At 41.9% G+C, this 24350-nt stretch overlaps 1 protein-coding gene across 5 annotated transcripts in view; it reads left to right on the top strand.

The window, feature by feature from the left end:
• Positions 1-7678: 7678 nt before the first annotated feature.
• TEP1 (telomerase associated protein 1) overlaps positions 7679-24350 on the top strand; it is a 35334-nt gene continuing 18662 nt past the window's right edge. For 2 of the 5 annotated variants that reach the window (XM_036239095.1, XM_036239100.1), the window contains exons 1-14: positions 10724-11290; positions 12442-12624; positions 12920-13054; positions 13790-13951; positions 14367-14528; positions 14836-14916; positions 16071-16195; positions 16406-16563; positions 19382-19491; positions 20029-20119; positions 20348-20534; positions 22846-23014; positions 23506-23664; positions 23826-23903. In XM_036239095.1, the coding sequence (XP_036094988.1) occupies positions 10724-11290; positions 12442-12624; positions 12920-13054; positions 13790-13951; positions 14367-14528; positions 14836-14916; positions 16071-16195; positions 16406-16563; positions 19382-19491; positions 20029-20119; positions 20348-20534; positions 22846-23014; positions 23506-23664; positions 23826-23903 (2367 nt within the window). Of the gene's footprint in view, positions 7828-8006; positions 8121-10700; positions 11291-12441; positions 12625-12919; positions 13055-13789; positions 13952-14366; positions 14529-14835; positions 14917-16070; positions 16196-16405; positions 16564-19381; positions 19492-20028; positions 20120-20347; positions 20535-22845; positions 23015-23505; positions 23665-23825; positions 23904-24350 lie in introns of those variants that run through there. The other 3 variants (XM_036239096.1, XM_036239098.1, XM_036239099.1) reach the window with 3 other exon arrangements.

The raw sequence follows: 24350 nt of genomic DNA on the forward strand, positions 1-24350 counted from the left end.
GCTCAGGATTCTTATCTTTGATAAATCACATAATGAACCAAGGCATTTTAGATACTCCCCTAGTGGCTCCCCTATACCCCTCCTTCAACCTTCTTTGTTGATGAGGGTAGAATTTCTGTTTTTGCTCCTGTCTTTCCAAGATTGACTTAAGGAACTGGATAAATGGGGCATGCAGGTTTTTGTTTAGTACCAATAAGTGTGTTGGACCACATGAGCCTTTGTCTCCTGTGCCTAATTCTACGTTGTCCATGTTCTTTTACCTTGCTTTATGTTCTTCTGAATGCTCACTTCTCCTCTATCTCAAGCCTTAATGACTCACTTAGGTTTCAAATCTGAATTTTTCAGCAGCCCTCACCTCCACTTGGATGTACCACTATCATAAGTTCAGACTCAGAAAAAACAAATGCAACAAAGAGCTGGTTCTTTGAGAAGGTTAATAAAATAGACAAACCCATGGCTGGACTCAGTAAAGAAAAAAGAGAAAGGACACAAATAAAATCAGAGATGAAAGGGGAAAGTATGACAGACACTGCAGAAATACAAAGGATCATACAAGAATACTAAGAAAAAGTATGTAACACCAAATTTAATAACCTAGAAGAAATGGACCAGAACGTAGAAATCTGTAGACTCAGGGACCAGTCTGTTGCTCCATTCAGGGTTTATGAGATTATTTACCTTATTTTCTTCTGCAGTTTAGGTTTACAGCTCCTTCATAACAGAGCAGGATTTAAACACACATCTGTTGGACTCCAGAGTGCATGTTTAATTACTATGCTATATTATATCACCTCCACCCCCATCTTAGATTAACATGGTGGCCAAGTATTCCAGTCCTCCTGGGGCTATCCTAATCCCCATATTTTGTTTCATTACTACTATAAGCCATTAAAATGTTTCCCCAAGTCCACTATTTTGACATACAAAATTTACTTTGAAATGCCCTAACCACTTAGAGGTAGCATTCAAATCCTATATGAGATTAGGTATCCTGACCATGTTTTTAATATGATTATGTTTTGACATGAGTATCTTTTCCTCAGGTAAGCCCTATCTTCCAACACCTGTGAACTGCTGACAGACTCTTTTAATGTTTTCATGAAAAAGCCCTCCAGGGCAGCAGTTCATTTTAACAGGTAGCGTTCTGTAGACAATAATGCTAAAAATAATGTCTAAGGGAACAAGCGTTACTGTGGCCAAGCACTGGACTGGGAATCAAGAGACTTGTGTTCTAGCCCTAGCTCTGTATCTCACCGGCTGTTCAACCTGGGCAAGTCATTTGAACCCTTTGGTCTAATTGTCCAGTGAGAAATGAATGAGCAATTACAAAAGTGATAATAGCTGTTTGTCTCTAACTATGAAAATGTGGCTAGCAAACTCCAGGTAAGGTTGTTCAGGCTCTGTTTAGAGCCTCTAGTATCACTAGTCCACAGCATCGTATTTTTTATCTGATCGTAATATATGTTTTAGTCCCTCCCCTATACACTGAATGGGTCTGCTTTTTCTCTTTATGGATTTGCTAAATGCTAAAGTAACGATGCCAGCCCTTCATCACCTACCTGGCTGCACAGGTCCAGTAGGTCTCCCAGCAGCCTCCAGAATATGCCTAAGGAGGGGAACTCAGAGGCTAGGGCTCTATCAGTAAGGTTGGCTAGGGTGCCTGGCCATAGTAACTAATATGGATAACTAATTTGGGTAAATTTCTATTGTGGCTACAAGTCTAGAATGTTGCCACCCAAAATGGCCTCCGATCACTTTGTTCAAACACCTGTTTGCTAATGAGCAAGTGCTAAAGTTGACTGAGTTTTAGATAGCAGGGGTTATTAATTGCTAACACTCCTTAACAAATATTCTGAGAGGGAATGGAAGTTGATATTAAATTTCTATGCAAAAGGATAGAAGAACATATGGGAACAATATATTAAATCTATTAATGGTCTTGCATCAAGACCTCTGTAGGCTGAGAAACAGGGCCATTTCTCTGATTACAAAGACCAGATATTAGGGCACAAGGGTGAGAGGAAGTACTAAACCTTATAGGTTATCTCCGTGTTTCTTTGCAGTTTTTGACCCTAACCTGGGGCTATACAGCTATTAGGGAAATGTGACTTCACTGCATATACCCCAGAGGTTGGCTTGGATGTTGATTAATTTGATGATACCAATGAATAAATATTTGTTGAATGAATGATGAAGGACTGTAACCATTCCCATGGATTTGAGTCTCCTTGTCCTGGAAGATATATTTGCCACAGAGGTCAGCATCTATCTCAGCTAACCCACCTCCCAAGATGAGCAATTCAACTACATGGAACTATTGCATAGTTCCAAAGTGTTAATAATTAGGTATTTTAAAATATTTAAGGAAAGTAGGATGACAACAATGTAATCTAGCCTTACACATTGCAGGTCTAATGTGCCAGTTATCTAATGCTGCATAACAAACTGCCCTAAAACTTAGTGACATGAAACGACAACCATTTTTACTATATTTCTCATAATATTACGTGTCGTCACTTTCACTTAAACTTAGGCAGGGTTCAGCTAGATGATTCTTCTGTTCCATGTTCATCAATGGAAATTACTTGGTTGTATTCAATTGGTAGATAGGATAGTCTAGAGGGCCCAAGACAGCTTTGTTCACATGTCTGGTGCCCTCGTGGGGATGGCTGGAAACTGAGCTCAGCTGAGACTGTTAACTGAAGCACACATATGTGGCCTCTTCAGCATGGCAATCTAAGGGTAGTTGGATTTACTTGACAGCTCAGGGCTCCCAGAGGTAGTATTTTAGAACTCTGGGTTAAAGGTTCAAGAAGGGTTCTTTGATCTAGTCTCGGATGCCCTAAACTGTCACTTCTGCCACATATATTAGTCAAGCAAGTCACTAGGTCAGTCCAGATTAACGAAATTAGAAATTGGACTCCACTTCTCAATGGGAGGAAAAGCAAAGAATTTGTGGCCTAGTTTAATCTATCATGCCTGGCAACAATGACTAGTCAGGGAAAGATGGCTCACAGTGAGAAATAGCACTTGAAGGAAGGTGAAGAAAAATGTTAGTAAATGTCAATAGATCAGAGACCAAATGCACAATTGTTTTGAGTCAGAGGAGTTAGAAGAGAGAAGGCTCTGAAGTTCATGTAACTTGCAGATTGGCTTCTGTGTCTTTCAGATGGCCCAGAAAGGCTGCTCTGGGATGTCAAGGACTATGATAGAGTAAGTGCTTGTACATATATTACAACTTGTGCGATGCTTTAAGGTTGGCAATGGTTTGACTGAACAGAAACACAAGCTGTGAATCTAACGGTAGTTAATCACAAAGGGGAAAAATATATGATCGGAACCAATGGTGTTTATATTCTCCAGGTTCTCACTCCCTTTTCCACTTCTTATCAGAAGCTTGGCCTCCCCAGTTCAAAGTCTATCCCCTCAAGGAAGTTGGTCAAGGTCTCTCTCTCATACAACCATGTAGTTTGTTTTTTTAGTATTTTTGTGACTTCTGAATATGTCTTTCTCCTTTGTGAGACTGCGAAGCCTTCAGGAGGTATGTTTATACATTTTACACACCATCCTTCACACTTCATAGGTGCTTAACAAATGTCAAATTAAAGTGAGGGATGGGACATGAAGTGTGCAATAAAACTAACTAGAAGAGGTGAGCAATTTTAATAGGCGGTAGGGCCTTTAATAAAGGGGCTGCTAAGGGCTGAGGGGATGGTATTCTTTCAGCCCGGAAAGAAATCACTCTGGACACTAAACTCATCAGTTAAACAATGCAGCTGAGTACCACTGATCAACAATTAGAGGTGCAGGCTATATGTGGAGAAGAAAGTGAGTCATCCTTTACGTACTTGGACATAAGAAAAAATAAGACAGCTCCATGAGAGTTAACCCAGTGGGGAACGGGATGCCTTCTCAGCTCTAGTATAGTTATCCGATTGGCAAGACTCCCCAATTTCATCAATGACAGTAATCTGAAGGAAAATTTCTTCAACTCAAGAGTAGCTAGTTTAGAAAAGGAAGACTTAAAGGAACAAATATTTGTAATATGCATTTAGCACTGTCCATGGGAAAGAAAGCTGAATTTGGATTTTGTAAACATCTTGCCATCGAGAGATTTTTTCTGTTGCAAGACAGAGGTAGGTTATCTGGCTCCCTCAAAATCCAACTGAAATATCCTTTAGAGATATCAGTGTAAGAAGCCCAAACCTGTAAAGAATTTTTGCAAGATTTTGTTTGAGCCAAACTGATGACAATGCCAGGAAGCAAGATCTCAACTCAAATGCTCCTGAGAATGACAGTTTTGCAGTTTCTTTTTTACAGTTGGAATTAAGGAGGAAATATAAGGAAAATAACATGAAAGTGGGAGAAAGCAAAATACAAGATAGTTAAGATTATGGGCTCTTTTGAGGGTGGTTATGCTCTGAGGGGTCTAAATAAGAGGATTACTTCTGGCATTTCAATGGTGCATTAACCTAGATACATAAGAACAATGGACAGGGCTTGCTTACTGGCAGCAATAAACCTTTTACTAAAGAAGTTATATGCTTGGGGCGTGACTACCCGCCATGATCTGGCCAGTTAGACAGTTATCATCAGATCGCCCTGTGAGTTTACATATATATATATATATAATATAAAATACATATATGTATATATATACATATATGTATGTATGTGTGTATATATATACATATACATATATATGCATAAACAAAATTCACATGTGGCAGGGACATTTCTTATTAAGCTGCAGTGGGGGTAGGTAGGTAATTATTGTCTGGGGACTCAGTCTAGACCAGTGGTTTTCAAAATGTCCCCGGATAAGAGATCAGGATCACCATTACCTGAGAATGTGCTAGAAATGCGATTTATTGGGTTCTATCTCAGGTCTCCTGAATCAGACATTTTCAAGGGGGTTGAGGTGAGCAACAATCCTAATTTTAGTCAGAGGTTCTTAAACTTTAGCACTATCAAAATTGCCCGGAGAGCTTGTTAAATTAGCACAGACTACTGGGCCTCGCCCTTAGTGTTTGGAAATGTAGGTTCTCAGGCTTCACCCCACTTATCTAGACCAGTGCTTCTCAAAGTTTAATATGAGAATAACCTGGGAATCTTATTAAATTACTGATTCTGATTCAGTCAGTGGGGTGGGGCCTGAGAGTGTAGTGGCTGAAAAAATGACTCTTACTGGAAACTACTGTTTGACTATCGCTATGGGAAAATAGGCCTTTGATTATAGGAACATAACATTCTAAACAAGCTTTCTGCTCCTGTTACCCCACTTACGCACCTGACCTGTGAGTTGACAGGCAGTGAATAGAAGAAAAATGGACCTTTGTGTTCAGACAAAATGAAGAATGGGATTTTGGGCTTAAAAACCCTGTACCTCTACATTTTGGGGCTGCTTAATTTGGGGTCTGCATAGACCCTGGCAGACCCAGCTGGCTGAATAAAGAGTGTGTTTCCTGTAACTCACTGAGTTCTGGTGGTCTGTGTGTCTTTCAGGGGCTGGCGGCTGCAACAAGAGTCTGCATTTCTAACAAAGTGATGCTGACAATGCTGGTCCACAGTCCATTTTGATTAGCAAGATCCTAGGACAGAGGTTCCCAAACTTATCTGTACAATAGTGTCATCTGGAGAGCTTCAAAAACTATTGATGTCTGAGTCCTACCCTGGAGATTGAAATTTAATTGCTCTGGGGTATGCCCTGGGTTTTGGAATCTTTTAAAGATCTTCAGTGATTCCAGTGCACAAGTCTTGCTGGACTTGAATTTCTTTGCTGCTGTGGCTAACCAGAAAGTAAACTCTAGATCTTCTGGGTCAATCAGGAAGTCATGGTCAGCAGTTGTTATTCTTCTCGCATCACCAGTGTCCTCAGATCAGATGCTTTAATGCTTATTGGACTAGGATGGAAGTGTCTGTACATGCTGTTCTTTCACTGGTGGGGCAGGTAGTTCTCACAGAGAGCAACAGAGTAGGAGGCCCTGAGGTTGGGACAATTATCTAATGTATATTCCAAGGATGGAAAGCCTTATAGATTTAGGACTTTGGAAGGAAAGTCATAAATGCACTCCCCTCTCTTTTCCTTCTCTTCAATATCCCCCTACTTTAGTCTCCTTGCACAGCCTCTTCTTTCAGGTTTCCTAAGTCTTGTGCTCACTCTCAAACTTCTCCCCTTCCCCTACAGATAGACCGCCAAGGGTGGTACCCTAGCAGGTGGTTTAGAAATTTGTGGAGGCTTCTTTTTTTGGCTCTCACAATGATAAGAGTAGACATTCAATGGGCAGGGTCCAAGATTGCTAGGTATTCAGCAGTCATGTCCCACATGATGTCCCACATGGTGAGGGACATTCCTGGATCTCTGACAACTTTAACTGTCTTGCCAATCACTCATGTATGTAGTTGTAAAGCCACTGTAATTAGGATCTAACTTAAATTTAAATGTAAACACAAGGCATTTTATGGAGAGTTTAATATACACTGAGCTTTCCAGAAATGCAACTATAATGAATATCATGGGATGATCATACCTTGTTTTGTTTGAAAATCTGCCAGAACTTATTCATCATTTTGGAAAATCATGCCATATGAGCAACTCTGTTTGTGGTATTTTAATCACCATCCCAACACCCCTGTCTCATACTGCATTTGTATCTGTTACATTCAAGGTGATTCTCTATAGAGAGGCATGCATCTGAGTACCACATTATGTCTTTTTGAATGTGGTGCCCAAATATTTACATTTCTTAACACATAGTATTTTATAATAAATCACCTTTCTTCTACTATTCCGTCCTATCTCCTTAGGATATTTTATTAATTTTAAAGTTGTGTGTAGGTAAATTATATTTATAAATTGTAGTTCAGTAGGATAAAGGGGACATACAATATTTGTTATGAAAACGGAGTGTTGGGACTGATGGGTGGGTGGTAAGGGTGGCAATCTAAGGAAGAAGGTGTGATCCGGCTCAATAAATTGAGAAGACAGGATGCTCCAATTCTGAGCTGAAGCTCAGTTGTTATCTGAGAATGAAGGGTACCTACCTAAGGAAAGCGATATTTTTCAGAAGACAGATAACCTGTTTTACTCAAGGTGAACCTTTTTCTCCAGCTACTACCTGTTTGGCCCTGCTCTTCATGAAAGCACTAGCATTATCGTGCTAAAGGTCACTTGTCTCTTCCCTGAGCCTGGCCCTACCTCCTGGGAAAGGGTTCTGCCTTAGCCATTCGGAATGGCTCCAAGCAGGTATCTGAATCCGCGGATTGCCCCCAGAAGCGTATTGGCTGCTCTCAGTACACTCTGCCTTAATTATGCCATATCTGCACCTGGTCACAGGCTATAACTTTAGACTTTCTGTCTTCTTATAAGTCTATTTTCACAAATTAACTTTCGGATGCATTAAGAGTCCAACTATCTTTGACACCAGGAAAAAAAGGTGTCCAGGTAGGCAGTGAACCTATCAAAATCTTTGTCAAGAACCGGCGTTCGAAGATAAAACAGGAGAAAGGAGTGGCACTGTAGCAAAACAGGGGACTTTGGTAGAGAGGAAGCCTGAGGGACCAGAGAAAGGAAGACCAGGAAGAGAAAAATGGGCGTGCACCAAACTCACGCCCCATGTTCTCTACAGTGGCACTGTGAACCGGGAATCTGAATCTGCGCAGCCACCGCCCGGCCTCGCCGGCTGCGCGACTCCGCGCGCACGCGCGCAGTCCCCTGGCCGCACCCTGGCCGCCTCCTCCTCCTGCTCCCACTCTTCTCACCAGCGCTAGCGGGAGTCCGCCTCCTGCTTCCTATTGCCGGTGGCTCCGGGGAGGCTCCGAGCGCAGGTAGAAGCCCCCCTGGCCCGGTGTTCTGGGGCGCCGGGTTGCGCTGCCGGGAGTCGGTGGGAAGGGCCGAAGGCGGCCCAGGCTCTGGAGGGATCTGTCTGCCCGGCTCCTGTCCGCAGCTTCGGGGACAGGGGACGGGGGACGGGGGCCGGGGGCGGGGGGTGGGAGTGTTCCTCGGAAGGAGAGCGTAGCTGCTACAAACAGTGGTGGTTTGAGCACTATTCGGAGTAATCGAAACCCAGGCTGTGAGGAGTAAACAGGACAGAATATCATATAGCCAATTTAAAAGTGAGGTGGGTATTAATGTGTCAATATGGCAAGGTCTCCAAGACATATCAAATATAGGATAATGTCTGAAGTATGATCCCCTTTGTGTGACCCAAAGAAAAAAAAGGGTGGTGGTAATGGTGGAGGAGGCATATACATATATTCGTATATGCATAGAAAGTGTCTGAAACTTCATATAAAACTGTTAGCAGTGGTTATCCCTGGCGAATGAACTGGAGATGGGGAGTGGGGACTTTTCCTTTGTGCCCCACAGCTGAATCTCCTTTCACAAACTCCAGAATGCAAAAACTATTTAACTGTATTTTTCTGTTAACTTTTGAGACTCCTTTTTTTTTTTTTTTTTAATCTTGAGTTAATTTTGAGATTCCCACTCCTCCTGGGGCTTATATAGTGCAAAGACATGAGGGTAGTGTACAGGACGCAGAGGCCATCATTCTTGTAATTTGCCCACACTGATGTCCAGTGAGAGATATCCATTGTCCCTTCTGGTCCTGGATTGTCAGTTCATTCACGTTTTCTTGGAAGTATTGTACGTTCCTGTTTACAAGCTCTTGCATTTAAGGTTTAAGTGATTGACTTAAAAACATACTTACTGCTAAAACACTTAAATAGGAGATAAACATTTGTCCAAATAAGTAAATATATTCCTAATGATATAAGTTAACGCATTCTGTCAGAGATTCTTAATTTGCAGTTATTGGAGATTCTAAGAGGTCTGTGGATGGACTCCTTGAAAATTGAATGCGAAATACTGATGTTTTTCTGAGAAAAAGCTCCATAGCTTTCATTAGATTTGCAAAAGCCTCTGAAACCACTGACTAGGGCATTGTAGAAACAGTGGTAAATAAGACTAAAAGGGTCTCTGTCCTCAGGAATTTGTAGTCTGGTGAGGTGAAAGACGAACAGGCAATTATAATACAGAGGATGCGTTCTATGATAGAAGAGGTATGGCATTATGAGAACATAGGGCCACCTAAACTAGACTGGTACTGGGTGTCAACAAAGGCTCCTTGAAGGAACTGACATTTAAATTGAGGCCTGCAGAGTGAGAGGAAAGTAAAATTTGGCCTGGTAAAGGAAGGTTTGGGTAAGAGGGTGGTTTTGGTAGAAGGAAGAGTGTTGCAGGCATCTACCCGTGCAAAGATCCAGAATCAAGAGAGAACCCTGGCAGTTCATAAACTGAAAAGAATTTGTATGGTTAAAGATTAAGTTAGATAGGAGATGATCAGAAGCCAGGTTATATGTGTGATGCTGAGCATACAGAGAGAAACAAGACCAAAGGAGTCCTGACACTTAAGGAGTTCTATTTTAGTAAGGAGAAATAGTGAACAAGTAGGCAAACAAGTAAACAAGATAATTTTTTATCATGATAAAATAAACAAGGTAATGTAGTAAACGGTGGCTGGGGTATGTGTTGGGTAGCGCCTTTAGACATCTACATACTGTGTGCCACATGAATTGAAAGTTTCCAGGAAAGGTGATGGCAGGCAGAATGGAGAGAATTAGATAGATGTGAGAGACACTGAGGGAGTAGAATCAATAGGATTTGGTAGCTTATTGGGTGATAATAACCATAGATTCCATTTATTGAATACTTACTGAGCACCGGGCACTGCTTTAAGGGCTTAATATATTTTTTCTCAGGTATTCCTATAGCAACTCTGTGGGGAGGCGTTTATCTCAATTTTGTAAATGAAGAAACTGAGGCACACAGAGTTTAAGTAACTGGCTCAAGGTCCCAAGTAGATTTAAGGTCCTCTAAGGATTTAAACTCAAGTCTATTTTACTCCAAATCCCTGTAAGCAGAAGGGGCAAAGGAGAGGGGATAGCTTTGGGGAAGATGCAGGAGTGGGATCTACGGAGTTTGTACCTTTATGTCATCTAAATGAACATGTCCAATGGGCAAATGGGTAAATGAGTATGAAGCTCAGATGAGATTTAGGTCAAGGAATAAATTTGTGAGATGTCACCTATAAAAATGTTATTTGGAGTCACAGAATAGGTAAGGCCATACTGGGAAGGTATATAGAATGATTAGAATAGAACTCTAAGGAGCATTAATATTCAAAGAATAGAGAAGGAAACCTCAACCAGTTATGGTCAGAGTTAAGAGGAAAACCAGGACAGTAGCTGGTTAAGCTTCTGGTTAAGCTCTTAAGCTTCTGCCTTACCTCTCTCTCCTCCTCTCTCTCAGAGTACCCCCTGTATTCTCAATGAAGAACAGCAATTCCCAACCTTTTTGACACCAAGAACTGGTGCTCCTATGAGAATCTAATGCTTACGATCTGAGGTGGAGCTGAGGTGGTGATGCTAGCAATGGGGAATAGCTGCAGATAGATGAAGCTTTGCTCACTGGCCCAGCACTCACCCCTTGCTGTGTGGCCCAGTTCTGGAGGTTGGGGACCCCTGCTGTATAATACTCCCTGAATACATCCTTATAATGAACCCAGTTCTGGCAAAAGAAATATTGGTTATGCTCTGCCTGCAGGTCACTGGCATTACCAGGAGGGCTATGGGAAAGATATATTCCCAGTGCAAATGCACTCCCAGTATAGCTAAGTGCTCATCACCTTTTCTCCTTTTAGGATATATTGGTTGGGCTCCAGCCATGGAGAAACTCCATGGGCACATGTCTGCCCACTCAGACATTCTGTCTTTGGAGAACCAGTGCCTGGCCACACTTCCTGACCTGAAGACCATGGAGAAACCACACGGGAATGTGTCTGTCCTCTCAGACATCCTCTCCTTGGAGAACCAGTGCCTTGCCACGCTTCCTAATCTGAAGACCTTGGAGAAACTTCATGGGCAAGTGTCTGCCCGCTCGGACATCCTCTCCTTGGAGAACCGGTGCCTGGCCATGCTCCCTGACCTGAAGGCCATGGAGAAACCACAGGGGCATGTGTCTGCCCACTTGGACATTCTCTCCTTGGAGAACCGGTGCCTGGCCACGCTCCCCATTCTAAAGAGCACTGTGTCTGCCAGCTCTGTGCCCCAGGGTCCCCAGATATCTCCCCTGGTGCGAGCTGATCTGCGTAGCCTGAATACCAGCAACCATCTGTTTTCTGAGCCTCCAGACTGCAGGGCTGAGTGCCTCTCTGATGGACTAGGCCTTCTGACCAACCCCAGGGCCCTGAAATCCGTATCTGTCACAGAGAGAACTCGAGAAACAGCTTTGGTAATAGCTCCAGATGCTCGTCTTAACTCTGGTCATGTCTGTTGGATGCTCTAGTCCCTAGCTTTCAGTGCCACGGTGTCTCTTTGTATTGCTCTGTGTCTGTGTACCTTTTCTCTTCAGAGCCTCTTCCTGAGGTATCTTTTAGCCCAGGGCTATCTTCATCAGCATCATTACCCTTATTACATATCTAATTCAGAGATTCTGGACTGTAGAGTAAAAAACAGGCCTTGTCATTAGAAAGCATCTGCTCAGGAGGAGAGCCAGCATGATATTGCAGTAGCAGAGTCAAATCAGGTGCTTTCGAGATCTTATCTCAGGCATGAGACACATCTGCTATACCCTTCCCAGCTTCATGTATGTGCACATGCAAATACATGTCCAGTTGTACACATATACATGAGCATTTAGTATACATGTCAGAATCGGTAGACAGACACACATTCTTCTCCAAAGCCTTGAGATTAGGACAGAAGGAAAGGTTAATCTGAGCCCTATACTGTCTCTGCTAATTTCAAGCCATACAACCTTGGGCAGAATTCTTAACCTTTTGAATCTTTAATTTTCTCACCTTTAAAATGAGGTCAATGAAAATCTGCCTCACAGGGTCATTGTCAGGATGACAGCTACTGCCATGTTTTATTTAGGGCTTTGCAACTTGCTAGAAGTCATATACACAATATCCCATTTAATCTTCTAGTGGCCCCATCAGATAGGGGATGAGGAAGCTGAGGTTTAGAGTTTAAGCAGCTCAAGTTGCTAAGGAATTGACCTGGGATGTGGCCCTTTTTATTCTGACTACAGAATAATAGCATGATAGGAGGTATGTGTGTCTGTGTGGTGGGGTGGGGGGTGGGGGGGTTGGGGAGCGGGTGTGAGGTCAGGCTCTAGGCTGTGACATCAATAAGATGAAAGCAAGGGGAAAGATCATGAGATCTGAGCAAAGCTCAGAAGGTTTAGTTGGGGAAGGTGGTATGTGTGACAGTAAGATCTCTATACCAGACAGGACAGATCAGTACTGGGTGTGAAGGGAAAGGAGTTGGTACTAGAGGATAGATGCAGACTCTTTGTGTCCCTGGGAGCTGCCTTCAGATCTCTCCATGTTCGAGGGGTTGTGGATGCATGCTGTAATTAATAACTGCCACCATCCCTAGGGTCACTGGTCCTCTTCAGGAGAGAAGAAGTCAGAAGAAAAGGAATGGGCAGAGGCTCAAATGCCTTGTTATAGTCTAAGCTTGGAAGAGGAGGAGGAAGTGGAGGAGTTGGCCCTGATGCTCACCCCTGGGGACTCAGAATCTCATCTTGAGCCCACAGACCAGGCCCTTCAGGAAAACAAGGTAAAAGTTTCATAGTGGGAGGGGTTGATGGTAGTGGAGGGAAAAGTGTGGGGGTGGGTGGGAGGCGTGGTGCCCTAAAGCTGAACCAGACCTTCACAGGTGGAAAGGGAAGGAAGGGCGGCCCCGAGCTCTCATTTCTCACTTCCTAATCCCCTTTTCTAACCTCTGGGTTAGACAAATATATACCTGAATCTGGGGTCCATTCTCTCTGTCCTTGATTTTGTAAGTTGGCCTGAGTGGATGCTGAAGTTGGTCCTCATTTCCTCTTTCTTCCCCCCTCTTTCCCAATTCCCAGATGGCTCTAATGAGCTTGCTGTGCTCCACTGTGGCATCAAATGTAAAGATGAATATTGCAGCCGACACTACCAAGGCTTCCCTTCTGGAAGTCTGTAGTAAACTTGCGCCTTTGGAGCCCGAGTTTATCCTCAAGGTACAAAGGAGGGGGTGTGGAAAGCTGGGAGCTAGGAACATGCTTATGGTGTGCGAGGGGGATGGTTACCAGCTTCATGCTGCAGGTGGAAGGTGCTTTGGAAGGGAGTAGAGTCTCTGGATGAGTTGGAGGTCTGGTCCCTGGGGTTCTCTGAGGAGTGGGGCAGGTGGGATTGGGAAGGAGTATATGAGGGTTCATTTGTTCAGCAAGTACACACGCTAAGTACACAGTACTGGGCCTTGAGAGTCATACCAATAGATAGAATGAAGCATAATTTGGCTCTTAAGGAGCTTATGGTATTGTTATAATGGCAGAACACTCCCAAATATTATGTAAATGCAAATGGCATAGTAGATAGTGAATGTTTCAGAAGCAAAGAAGAGGGGGAAAAATGTCTTCTACGAGACTTTGGAAGATGGCAGGTTCAATCAGCACTTGCACACTTAATAAGTCTTTAATAGATGCTGGTGGTGGGAGGTCTTCCAAAGAGGGAAGGGGCCTGGTTAACTTGGGAGATAAGTAGACTCAGGAGAAGATATGTTGCAAAGGTGGATACAAGCTAGATTATGGAGGACTTAGATGCAAAGCCAAGAGGCTTGAACCTTATATTTTATAGACAATATGGAGGGCTCAGTAAATGTTTTATGTAGGTTGATTAGATAAGCAGGTTAGTTTAAAGCATGAAGCTCTGGGAGAAGTGGCTGAAATGCTCACCCTCATCATTCTGTGCCCTAGGCATCTCTGTATGCCAGGCAGCAGCTGAATGTCCGGGATGTAGCCAACGAAGTCTTAGCCATTGCTGCCTTCTTGCCAGTCTGCCGCCCCCACCTGCGACGATATTTCTGTGCCATTGTCCAACTGCCTTCTGATTGGATCCAGGTAGCTGAGATCTACCAGGTATGATGTTCACCTCCCTGAGCCTTGGCCCTCACTTGATTCCCTCTCCTTTGTTCCCTGCATCCCTAGAGAAAATCTCAGACAGTTTGGCTTCCCCTGAGCTGTCTTCAACCTTGATGTCCAGACAGGAGCAACAGCTCCTGGTATCAGGATGAGATGCCCAAGAGAGAGAATACAATTGAGAAAGACTGGACCACAGTTAAAAAAAATTGGTCTATTGTATTTACAGTGAAGAAAATGAGAATTATTGAAGTCTGTTGACTAGCCCAGTACCACAGAAACTATAATTTTAGAGCTGGAGTTGGGAACTCCCTCCCTATTCTGTGCTCTCATTTAACCCCATGAAGGGTCTTCTTTTGTTTTGGAGGATTCGTTTGAGGCTCACTCCTGATGGTCTCTTTTCTCTCTCTGACAGAGCCTAGCAGAAGGAGAGAAGAACAAGCTGGTGCCTCTGCCTGCCTGCCTGCGTGCTGCTATGACAGACAAATTTGCCCAGTTTGATGAGTACCAGCTGGCCAAGTACAACTCCCGGAAGCATCGGGCCAAGAGACGTCCCTGCAGACCTCTACACCCTCCAGTCAGTCCCTGCCTCAACCCTGGTCATTCATAGCCCAGGTCCCTTTTCTCTCAAAAGGGAGGGATGAAGGAACATGCTGACCCTGGGGGATCCCACACTAAACATCTGACATGTTCCTATCACCAGGAGCAAATGGAGTCAGAGAAATGCAGAGGAGCCCAGTAGAGCTTGAGGCAGAGGGCAGAGCCTGCATCTGTCCTAGCTGGCTTCCTTTTTTGGTAGAGATGGGCCTTCAGGGCTATTGGAATGGGTCTCTCCAAGGCCAACTTCCTTTCTCTTTTGGAAACTGCTCCTCTTGTCTCTACAGAAGATGGAGCGTCCATTTTCTGAGACACGGCAGTATTTGCTAAAGTACCTTCAACAGCAGGTTAAGGATAAACAGAAGAAGGTACGTGCCTCGTTCTGTGGTTCTGTATGTGCGTGTACAGTCTTTTCTCAACTGATATTTAGAAATGGAATCCTATTTGATTTAGAGATATAATAATGGGTGTGGTAGGCACATGCCAGTCTCCTACCTGGGGAATCTGAACCTGATTACAGGGTTAGGTTTTGAGAGCACTGGGAAAAGCTTTGTTTATTTCCTCATTTCACTCTTCTAGGTATTATACTTTACTGATGGATCTCATGTCCACTGGATAAATGAGTTGAAGACATGAAATATCTACCTTCCATAGGAAGTTTCAAACACAAATCAAACAAATTGTTTTTGCATGAATGACAATGCATTACACTTAGTGGTTAAGAGCATAGAATATGGATTGAGAGCACCTGGGTTTGAATCCCAACAGTACCAGCACTTGAGGGCCACGTGACTTTGGCCAAATGACTTACCCTCTCTTGCCTTACTTTCCTCAGATATAAAATGAGGATAATAGCAGTATCTACTTTATTGGGTTTTTGTGAGGATTAAATCAGTTATTGTATTTCAAGTATTTCTAACAATACCTGGCACTGAATAAGTGTTATCTATCACCATCATCATCGTTAAAATAGATTATTAGACAAATACATGTTAGCATTAAAAGCAAACACATTCTCAGGTGGTCAACTGATCTTTTCTCTTCATCCTATTAATATATCCCAAGCTTAGCTCTTCTACTATAGAAGATTCTGAAAGCCAGCTTCTTTCAATTTTTTAACTCCTTATAACCTACGTTGTTTTTTTGCCTCCATTTCCCTGTTCCAAGTCTCAGTGATTTAAATAAGAGCTGCTTTTCCCTATTTTTCCTCTAAGAACAAGGTATTCTCTGTTCATTCTATCCGCATCTTATTTTTCACAAGTCAATCATCCCATTTTACCATTGATAGTTCAGTCTTGTGTAAATGAAACACAGTGACCCCAAAACACTGCTATCTTATGCTTGCCATAAGAGCTCTTGTTGCTAGAGTTTTTTACTCCCAATTCCCACTCTTTGCCCAAATCTACTTTGGGGAAAGAAATGACCTCATATATATAGGATGTTCTTAGGTTCTGCTTTCTGAAGAAAACGACCATGGTCATAGATTAAATGACCCCTGTGGGATTTGGGGATATTTCCACAGTTTGAGGAGAACTATAATGTTGTGCCAAAGAAAAAAAATCAAACAAGATTCACCCTGAAGAAGTTGGTACAGAGACTGCATATCCAGGAACCTGCCCAGCATGTCCACGCCCTGCTGGGCTACAGGTGAGAAGATACACCCTGAACGTACATTCCATTTGGGTAACTCCATGACTTTCCAATATCCGTGACCCTAACCACTGTAGTTCGGAGGCCAGCAACATTGGTTTGGGCAACATGGCCTATAAATTAGATTGACTGGCTTTGATTGGTTCACCTTTCCTGAGTTATTTTCACCTGACTTTGAAATGATAAGCTTTTCCTCCTCTGTTCCAGATACCCCTCCAACCTACAGGCATTTTCTCGAAGTCGCCTCCCTGGACCATGGGATTTTAGCAGAGCTGGGAAGCGGATGAAGCTGGCTAGGCCAGAGACCTGGGAGCGGGAGCTGAGCTTGCGGGGAAACAAAGCTTCCGTCTGGGAGGAACTCATCGGTAGGGGAATCCTCACCATTACACTCTCTTCCTCTCTTCCCCTTTTATGCCTCTCTGTTTTGGACCCTGACTAGAAGATTTCCATGGCAGGATGCAGTTACCTTCTTGCTTGGTAGTTGCATCACTGAAAACGATTGGACTTATAAGGTCTGCCATTGACCACACCCAAGAATACAGTGGTGCCTGGTTTGAATAGCACTGGCATCATAGGTAGGTAATTATTTCAGATGTGGTTAGATGATATGTAAGCCTTTATCAACACATTACAAAAGTGGCACCTTCCCTCTGATCTCACGTGTATCAATATCTGTCTAACTCATCCAAACAAGGTAGAACTGACTGGCACAAGGCACAGTGGCATCTCCACAGAAATTCATATTCAGGACATGACATTTAAGGTAATTTGCCCACATTGATTAAACTAAATTCAAATAGGGGAGGACCAACTTACTTTCAATCTTCTCTTTCTCTCTCTCTTTTTTTTTAAAAATTGTCGTTAGTTCATTTTTAATTATAGAAGGCTCTTTCTATTTCGTTTTGTTTTACTTCCTCTTTTATCTTTGAAAATTTTAAGTCAACTTCTTTCTTTTGAGAAATATCTAACTGTAGGCCTTTTGACTGTTTGAGTTTTGTAGACTTTATATTTTGGAGCTTCAGAAGCCCAAGATAGCTTTTGCCTTATTTCTCTGTGAACTGCCATTTTTATATCGTACTTAAGTCAACCTGAGTTGCGCAGTTGCTTAGCACTCCTCTGTTTGTGATTGTCGCTGGTGGTGTTCGCATCAGAATCACATGGGCATTAAAGTACACACACATGCACACAGATGTCCGACAACCTCTTCCTCAAAATTGATGCAACTTTGGGTGGAGTAGAATAAAAAGGCTTGGATGGCAGCCAGTATGTGTAGGTGACTCTAGTATGCATCATCTCCACGTCTACCCTCAGCCCCTGAATACTAAAAATTTATTTCCTGGCTGAGATAAATGCCCATAGTCTAACCCAGTGGTTTCCAAGGTTTTTTGGTCAAAAGTTTTTGTAATACACCAGAATATATGTACATGTATTTTTAAAAATTTTGTACACGTACTAATAAATTATGCACTTTAAGAAGTATATAACATATAATTATGTAAACAGATAAGAAAGTAAACAAATACATAAAGGAAAATATTGTAATATATAAACATAAGTATAAAATATAAGGTAAAAAGTAATTTGATATATAGATCCTTCTTTGGAGACCACAGGCTCATTAACAATTTTTTGGAATGATATCAGTGAATTTCTCAATCTATTGGCTAAATACTCATGCTATTTTTATTTTCTAGTATTATAAATGTGATATTGGTCTTAAATTCTTACCAAAATGATCTAGAACCACTTTCATATATGACAACAGTTGAGAGAAACTGGCGACTTCACGAAAGATACAATAGTTCATTAGTTGTCACACATCACTCATACTGTGTACACAACCTAATTTTTCTACTCTCCTGTTGAAAGCTGCTGATAGTGTAGGGTGTCGCCTGGGATGTGGGTATAGGGGCTGATAGGTCTGGTCTCTAAAGTGGTTTGAATGCACCTCTAGGGTACCCAAGAAAAATATCACACCTCCTACTTATGTTTACCTTTATCTAAAACAGCAGTCCCCAGCTTTTTTGGCACCAGGGACCAGTGTTCCTATGGGAATCTAATGCCCCATGTCTGAAGTGGAGCTGAGGTGGTGATGCAAGCGCTGTGGAGCGGCTGCAAATACAGACGAAGCTTTGCTCACTGCCCGCCACTCACCCCCTGCTCTGTGGCCATGTTCCTAACAGGCCACGGACCAGTACCGTTCTGCAGCCCAGGGGTTGGGGACTCCTGACCTAAAAGATAGAAGGAATTTTTCTACTGTATAGATTAAATCCCTATAGTCACTTATTCCACACAATATATGATTATGTGTTTATGTGTCACTTATGATAGTTGAGATTTGTTGAGGAACAGTTCCATAATATGAGGGCACTGATGGTGCTCCCTCACCTGTTTTGGTTTCTACATAATGTGAAATCACAACTTACCTTTGAGCCATAAATGGATTTAGAATTAGTATTCAGTATTAACCAAACTAACCCTCTAAAACTGACATAAGCCTTAAAAATATTTTGATTGGGAAACTATGACTTGAAGATAATACTAATGTCACAGGGACGAGCGAACAGTAAGAAAGTGACAGGTGAAATTCTGGTTCATTACAAGTCTTTTTCACCTGTACTTAAATGAAAAATGACTATTTAATCAGATCTTACAACAAGTTTGCTAGAACAATTAAAAGGTATCAAGAGTACTTTTTGAAATAGGGATTTATGGTCCCTATTATTAATGGTGAACCTTACCTTAGGTGTAGATCGTGCCTTGAAACGTTGACTAATGATCGAACTACATGTATACAATGTATTAAGAAACAAACTTAAACTAGGAAATTTCACTTTAATTTATCTGAAAAGTTTGGAAATCATTACTCCACATTAGAGAATATATTTTGCCAGCTGAGCCCAATCTCAGGGCTGGACCCAACAGACAAAGGATAAACATAAGTTGTTTTATCAAAACAGCCGTCCCGTAAATAGTGTTGTATAAATTTTGCTCCAAACTTCAGGCCAACCCTATTTTTTTCTTTCCAGACCTTTAAACATTTTGAGTAGAATAGGTTATATGTTAGGGCCTCATTCCCTACATCCCGAAATTTCTACGTGTCTTCTGAACTCCTTTCTCTGGTCTCTGACCTCTCTCTCATCCTTTGTTTGCTTTTCTTACCCTATTCCCAATTTTCTGCAGACAGTGGGAAGCTTCCTTTCATGGCTATGCTTCGGAATCTGTGCAACCTGCTGCGGGTTGGAATCAGTGCTCGCCACCACAAGCTGGTACTCCAGAGACTCCAGGATGCGGTATGTGTGTGGAGCAGGGAGCTGTGTGCCCCAGCTTCCATAGATTTACTTAATCTATTCAGTTAAGTGGAGATGCTGCTGCAGGCTTTTCTTTGTGGCCAGGGAAGGTCATGGCCACCAGGCTATTTCCGTGTGGGCTGTAAATAAGTTTGGAGATACAGATAGGTTGGGGGAGATAGATCTGTGGGTTCATCCCTTTGAGAAATTAGAGCATAAGAACTTTCCTTTTCATTTTCTGAGATTAATGATTTACCAGGAAGAGGCACTTCTGTGATTTAACTTATTTCAGAGAGAGTCTGACAGATAAGAAACAGACTCCATCTGCTATTTCCTCACCTTTCTTCTTTACCTCTTCTTATATTCTCACATGACGACTTTCTCTTTCCTTTAATCTTTTCTCCCTTTCTCTATATCTCTTCTCTGATATTCATCTTGTCTTTCCTCACCTTTCCACATATCTGAAATGATTATCTCATATTTCTGATCGCTGAGGCCCCTGATGCCCCACATGCTCATGACCTCTCCCTTGCTTTCCAGAAATCTGTGATCCACAGTCGGCAGTTTCCATTCAGATTCCTTAATGCCCATGATTCCATCAATGACCTTGAGGGTCAACTAAAAAATAAAGGTATTATCTCTTTTCTTCTAACTCTTGTTTGTCTCTCATGTCTGAGAATAGACAAGGCAACATGACTGGTAATTTTCAGCCTCTTTCCTTCTAGTCTCAGGGTGTGGGGTGATAGAGGTCAGATGCTTGCCAGCTCCGAGGATTGTAGCACAGGACAGGTGTTGATGGGGAAACAAGATGAGGGAATAGAAGCTGCCTGACTCAAAATATTTACCTGTCGCCACACAGAATTACCATTTCCTTCCAACACACAACTGATGAAGCAGATAATGATTAGAAACTTAAGAAAAGGCAAGGGGCATGCCAGTGAGAGCCAGCCTTGCCTCTTAAGTCGTCGGAAACTTCGGGCAGCGATGGCGATACCTGTGATATATGAGCAACTCAAGCGGGAGAAACTGAAAATACACAGGACCAGGTGTGTGTGTGGTGTGTGCGTGCATGTGTGCACACATGTGCTATCTGGAAGCAAAGGGTGGGCAACAAGAGGTACTCTGACAGGATTTGGGAGTCACCTGGGAACCCCAACTTTTGTTCTGAAAACATGCTTGTCAGTCATCCTAATGGCTCAGACTTGCTTGGTTCCAATCATTTCTTGCACAGAAAACCTTGTCTTCAACATTGTCTTATAGAGAAATCATGAAACAAAATCCGTGTTTAGGTCTCTGCTGTATTCTCTGTGATTATTCTATTGGTTTCTTTGGATTCCATGAGTCTGTGTGGCATCTCCCTTTCACTTTGCGCATGCTAGTGTCTTCTCTGCTTCTGCTCTGCTTCATTTTTTTTTTCTTTTTCTTCTTTGTGATATCCTTTTTTCTTTTTGTTTCTCTCATTCTGTTTTCTGACCCATTCACTTCTCTTTTTCTTTTGGCACTTATGTAGTTATCAATCAGGTTTAAACACAGACGTAAAACCTATTCTGTAAGCTCGATGAAGTCCCAGGACCCTGTCTTTTCAGATGTTTTGACAGTATCTTCTTCATACATTTTCATTCGAGGCAAAGGTAGAGCTCATTTAACCTTCTGGTAGAACTCAGTCACCAGGAATGTCTTGAACCAGTGATCAGTGGCTGAACACAGGGCCGTAAAGAATCAGACCTAGGGTGTAGTCCAAACAGTATGCCTTTGCTCGTCAGTGAGGTAGCCACTAGCCACATGTGGCTATTAAGCACTTGAAATGTGTCTAGTCATAACTGAGATGTGCTGGATTTTAAGGACAGTATGAAAAAGATGTAAAATATTCATAATTTTTTGTATTAATTGCATGTTAAAATGAAAACATCTTTATAGCTTAGGTTAAACGTAATATGAATTTCTCCTGTTTATTTTTAATGTGGCTACTAGAAAATTTTAAATTACATGTGTAATTTTAATTTCATTAACTATATTTTAATTCTATTGGATAGCACTGATAGAAATTACTGAATTCTATAGATTAAAAAATTATGAAAAATTTTAAACATGCATACAAGTAACCAGAATAGTGTAATGGACTCTCATAAAACTGTTACCCATGTTCCAAGGTTATCTACATTTTACCACACTTCTTTTCTGACTTTTTTCTTTTTTTTTCAAAAGATGTTTTTTAAAAACAAATGTCAAATAATATGACACATTTTATTTCACCCCTCCATACTTCTCATGTCTTTAAAACAGACATTTTCTTATGTAATCAGAATGTCAATATACTTAACAAAACTGAAAAAAAAAATCCTTGGGATAATGGATTATCACTTATTAAATAGTCCATATTAAAAATGTTCATTCGTCTCAAAAATATTATTTCATAGTTTTGTTCAAATCAGAATCCAATCAAGACATACACATTACATTTACTTATTAAGTCTCTTAATCTCTTTTAACCTTTTAATTGTTTTCATGTCATTGACTTGCTGTGGAAACCAGGTTCAGGGACCCCACAGAATGTCCTACATTCTGGGTTTGTCTGCTTCCCTGTGTTATGATCTAATTTGTATCTCTGTTGCATGAACCGTAGGCATTAACTCAAAAGGCCTGGATAATTTATGTTTAACTTTTTTCTTATAAGAATGTTTCATATGTGATCCTTTGTACACAATGAGTGAGACCATCAGATTTTTTGCTTCCTAATACAAGATCAAGAGGCACAAAGGCTCTTTGGTGATGATAACTAGATCTCTCGATTGTAAAGTTAATGGTTCATCCATTGATGATCTTTGCCTGAACCAATTGTTTTTAGTAGTTACAGAATGGGGATTTTCTATCATTCCTTTTATTTATTAACTAGAATTCTCAAAAGAACCTCCCTTATCAACCAAAGCTGTTAAATTATCCTGTAATAGAGATCGTATTAAAAAGGTGAGATGAATGCTTTTTAATTCATCTCGCCTTTAATTTCTAGTTTTCCAAGTAAGGAAGTAGTCTTTGTTCCTTAAAATACTATTTAAATATATGTAACAATTAAATCTTGCCTCATGAAGCAAGTATTGACAGATGTGTTAAGCATGGCAAGTGATTTCAGAGAGTGGGTCTACAGAAGACTTCTCTCCTCCCATGCAAATGGATTAAGAAGAGTCCTGCGGAATCCAGGCAAAGAGAAGAGCTGTCCAGTCTTCTCTATAGCCATTGGAGGCAGGCTCTGGGAGGGGGGCGAAGATTATTTGAGAGGCAAGTTCTCATCTTCTCATCTACCTCACAGTGACAAACAGAGAAGCTCTTGAGCCTCTCTATCTGTGTCTTTGCTGCCTGCAGACAGTGGAAATATGACCGTGAGATACTGGCTCAGTATCGACAGGCCCTGGAGACAGCCGTGGACCTCTCTGTGAAGCACAGCCTGCCCCCGCTGCCAGGCCGCACCCTCTTGGCCTATGTGATGGACATTGATACAGACAACTACTATCCCAAGAGCAATCCACAAGGGGTAAAAAATTAAAAAGTGGGTGTTGGTAGGATGTGGGGGATCCTGAGAGGTATCCTGTTTGTAGACTTCATAAGCACGCATGCACAAGCAAGCAAGCAACTGAAATAAATGAGATACATTTGCTTCCTGGTATGAGACCTTGTTTGGTCCCTAAGGACAATTCCTAGCATGTGTACTCAAGCCTATTCAAAGATTATAATACTAACAGTTCACATTTGGCTGGTACTTAATCATCTCTAAATTTCTGTCACTGGAATTAGTCACTTTTACCTCCCTTTATCCCAGTGCTGAATTTGGCCCAGATTCTCGGCCCCTCTCTACCTCCTTCCTTTGCAGTTCTTCCCAAGGGCTGCTGAAGCTGTCCTCTCCTAACTGGGGATTTTGTCCTCTTTCCCACAATCAGTGGAAGTATTTAGCCTTCAGGGCTGGATGGGCAAGAGTGAATTCGAAAGTAGGGGAGCCTTATTTCACCCTAATGCTTGTCCAATCAGCCCCCACTGAACTACGTGCTGCTGTTGATTGGAATGATGATTGCACGGGCGGAGCACGCAGATCTCTTGCTGTGTAGGAGCAGTGCTCTGAAGACTGCTGTGATTAAAGCAGAAGAAGGTATCCTGAAGACAGCCATGGAACTCCAGGCTCAAGTCCAGGTCAGTCACCCACCCCTACCATGAAAACTATGTGAATAGACAAGGGCCTGGAAACAGCCTACATAGTCAGGAATGGCTTGGATATGCACCAAAGCAGGCTGTGATGTTTGTTGCTCACTATCTCCCAGGCAACCACATAATATGAGCGTCTTTTCTTTCAGGAGTTGAATGAAAATCCTGAATGGTCCTCGCATAATTTTGGGAAGTACTTGCTGACTCTGGCTGCCCAAAGAGTTCCTGTGAGTACTGCCCAGTCCCCAAGAAACCCTCCCCTCCCCCACATTTTCCTCCACAACTGATGTATCTCATTTCTCAAAGCTAACCTTTCATACTAGGTACAGTACCTAGATCAGTTCCCTGCTGGCTGCAACCCTTTACCCCATACTATGCTGGTGAATGTTTTAAAAACGAACAATCTGGGAAAATAGGTCTTGGTTGATAGTATTTGCTAATTTCCATGGTGTAAATACTCCTTCCATGTCTGCTTTCAAGCTGATTTCATGATATTAGTGAACACGGAGTTGGGAAGAGATGCTCCATATCACACACCATTGTAGAGTCTTTTCATGATATAGATAAGGTAGATGTAGGTAAGATCAGGACTAGATAATGGTAAAATATTACAAAATAATTAGGAAATAATGAGTTTTGAATATTACCTTTGTTTTTAATATAATTTATTTAAT

The sequence above is a fragment of the Rousettus aegyptiacus genome, unplaced genomic scaffold, assembly GCF_014176215.1.
Source record: "Rousettus aegyptiacus isolate mRouAeg1 unplaced genomic scaffold, mRouAeg1.p scaffold_m13_p_3, whole genome shotgun sequence".
In the NCBI taxonomy this organism is placed as follows: Eukaryota; Metazoa; Chordata; class Mammalia; order Chiroptera; family Pteropodidae; genus Rousettus; species Rousettus aegyptiacus.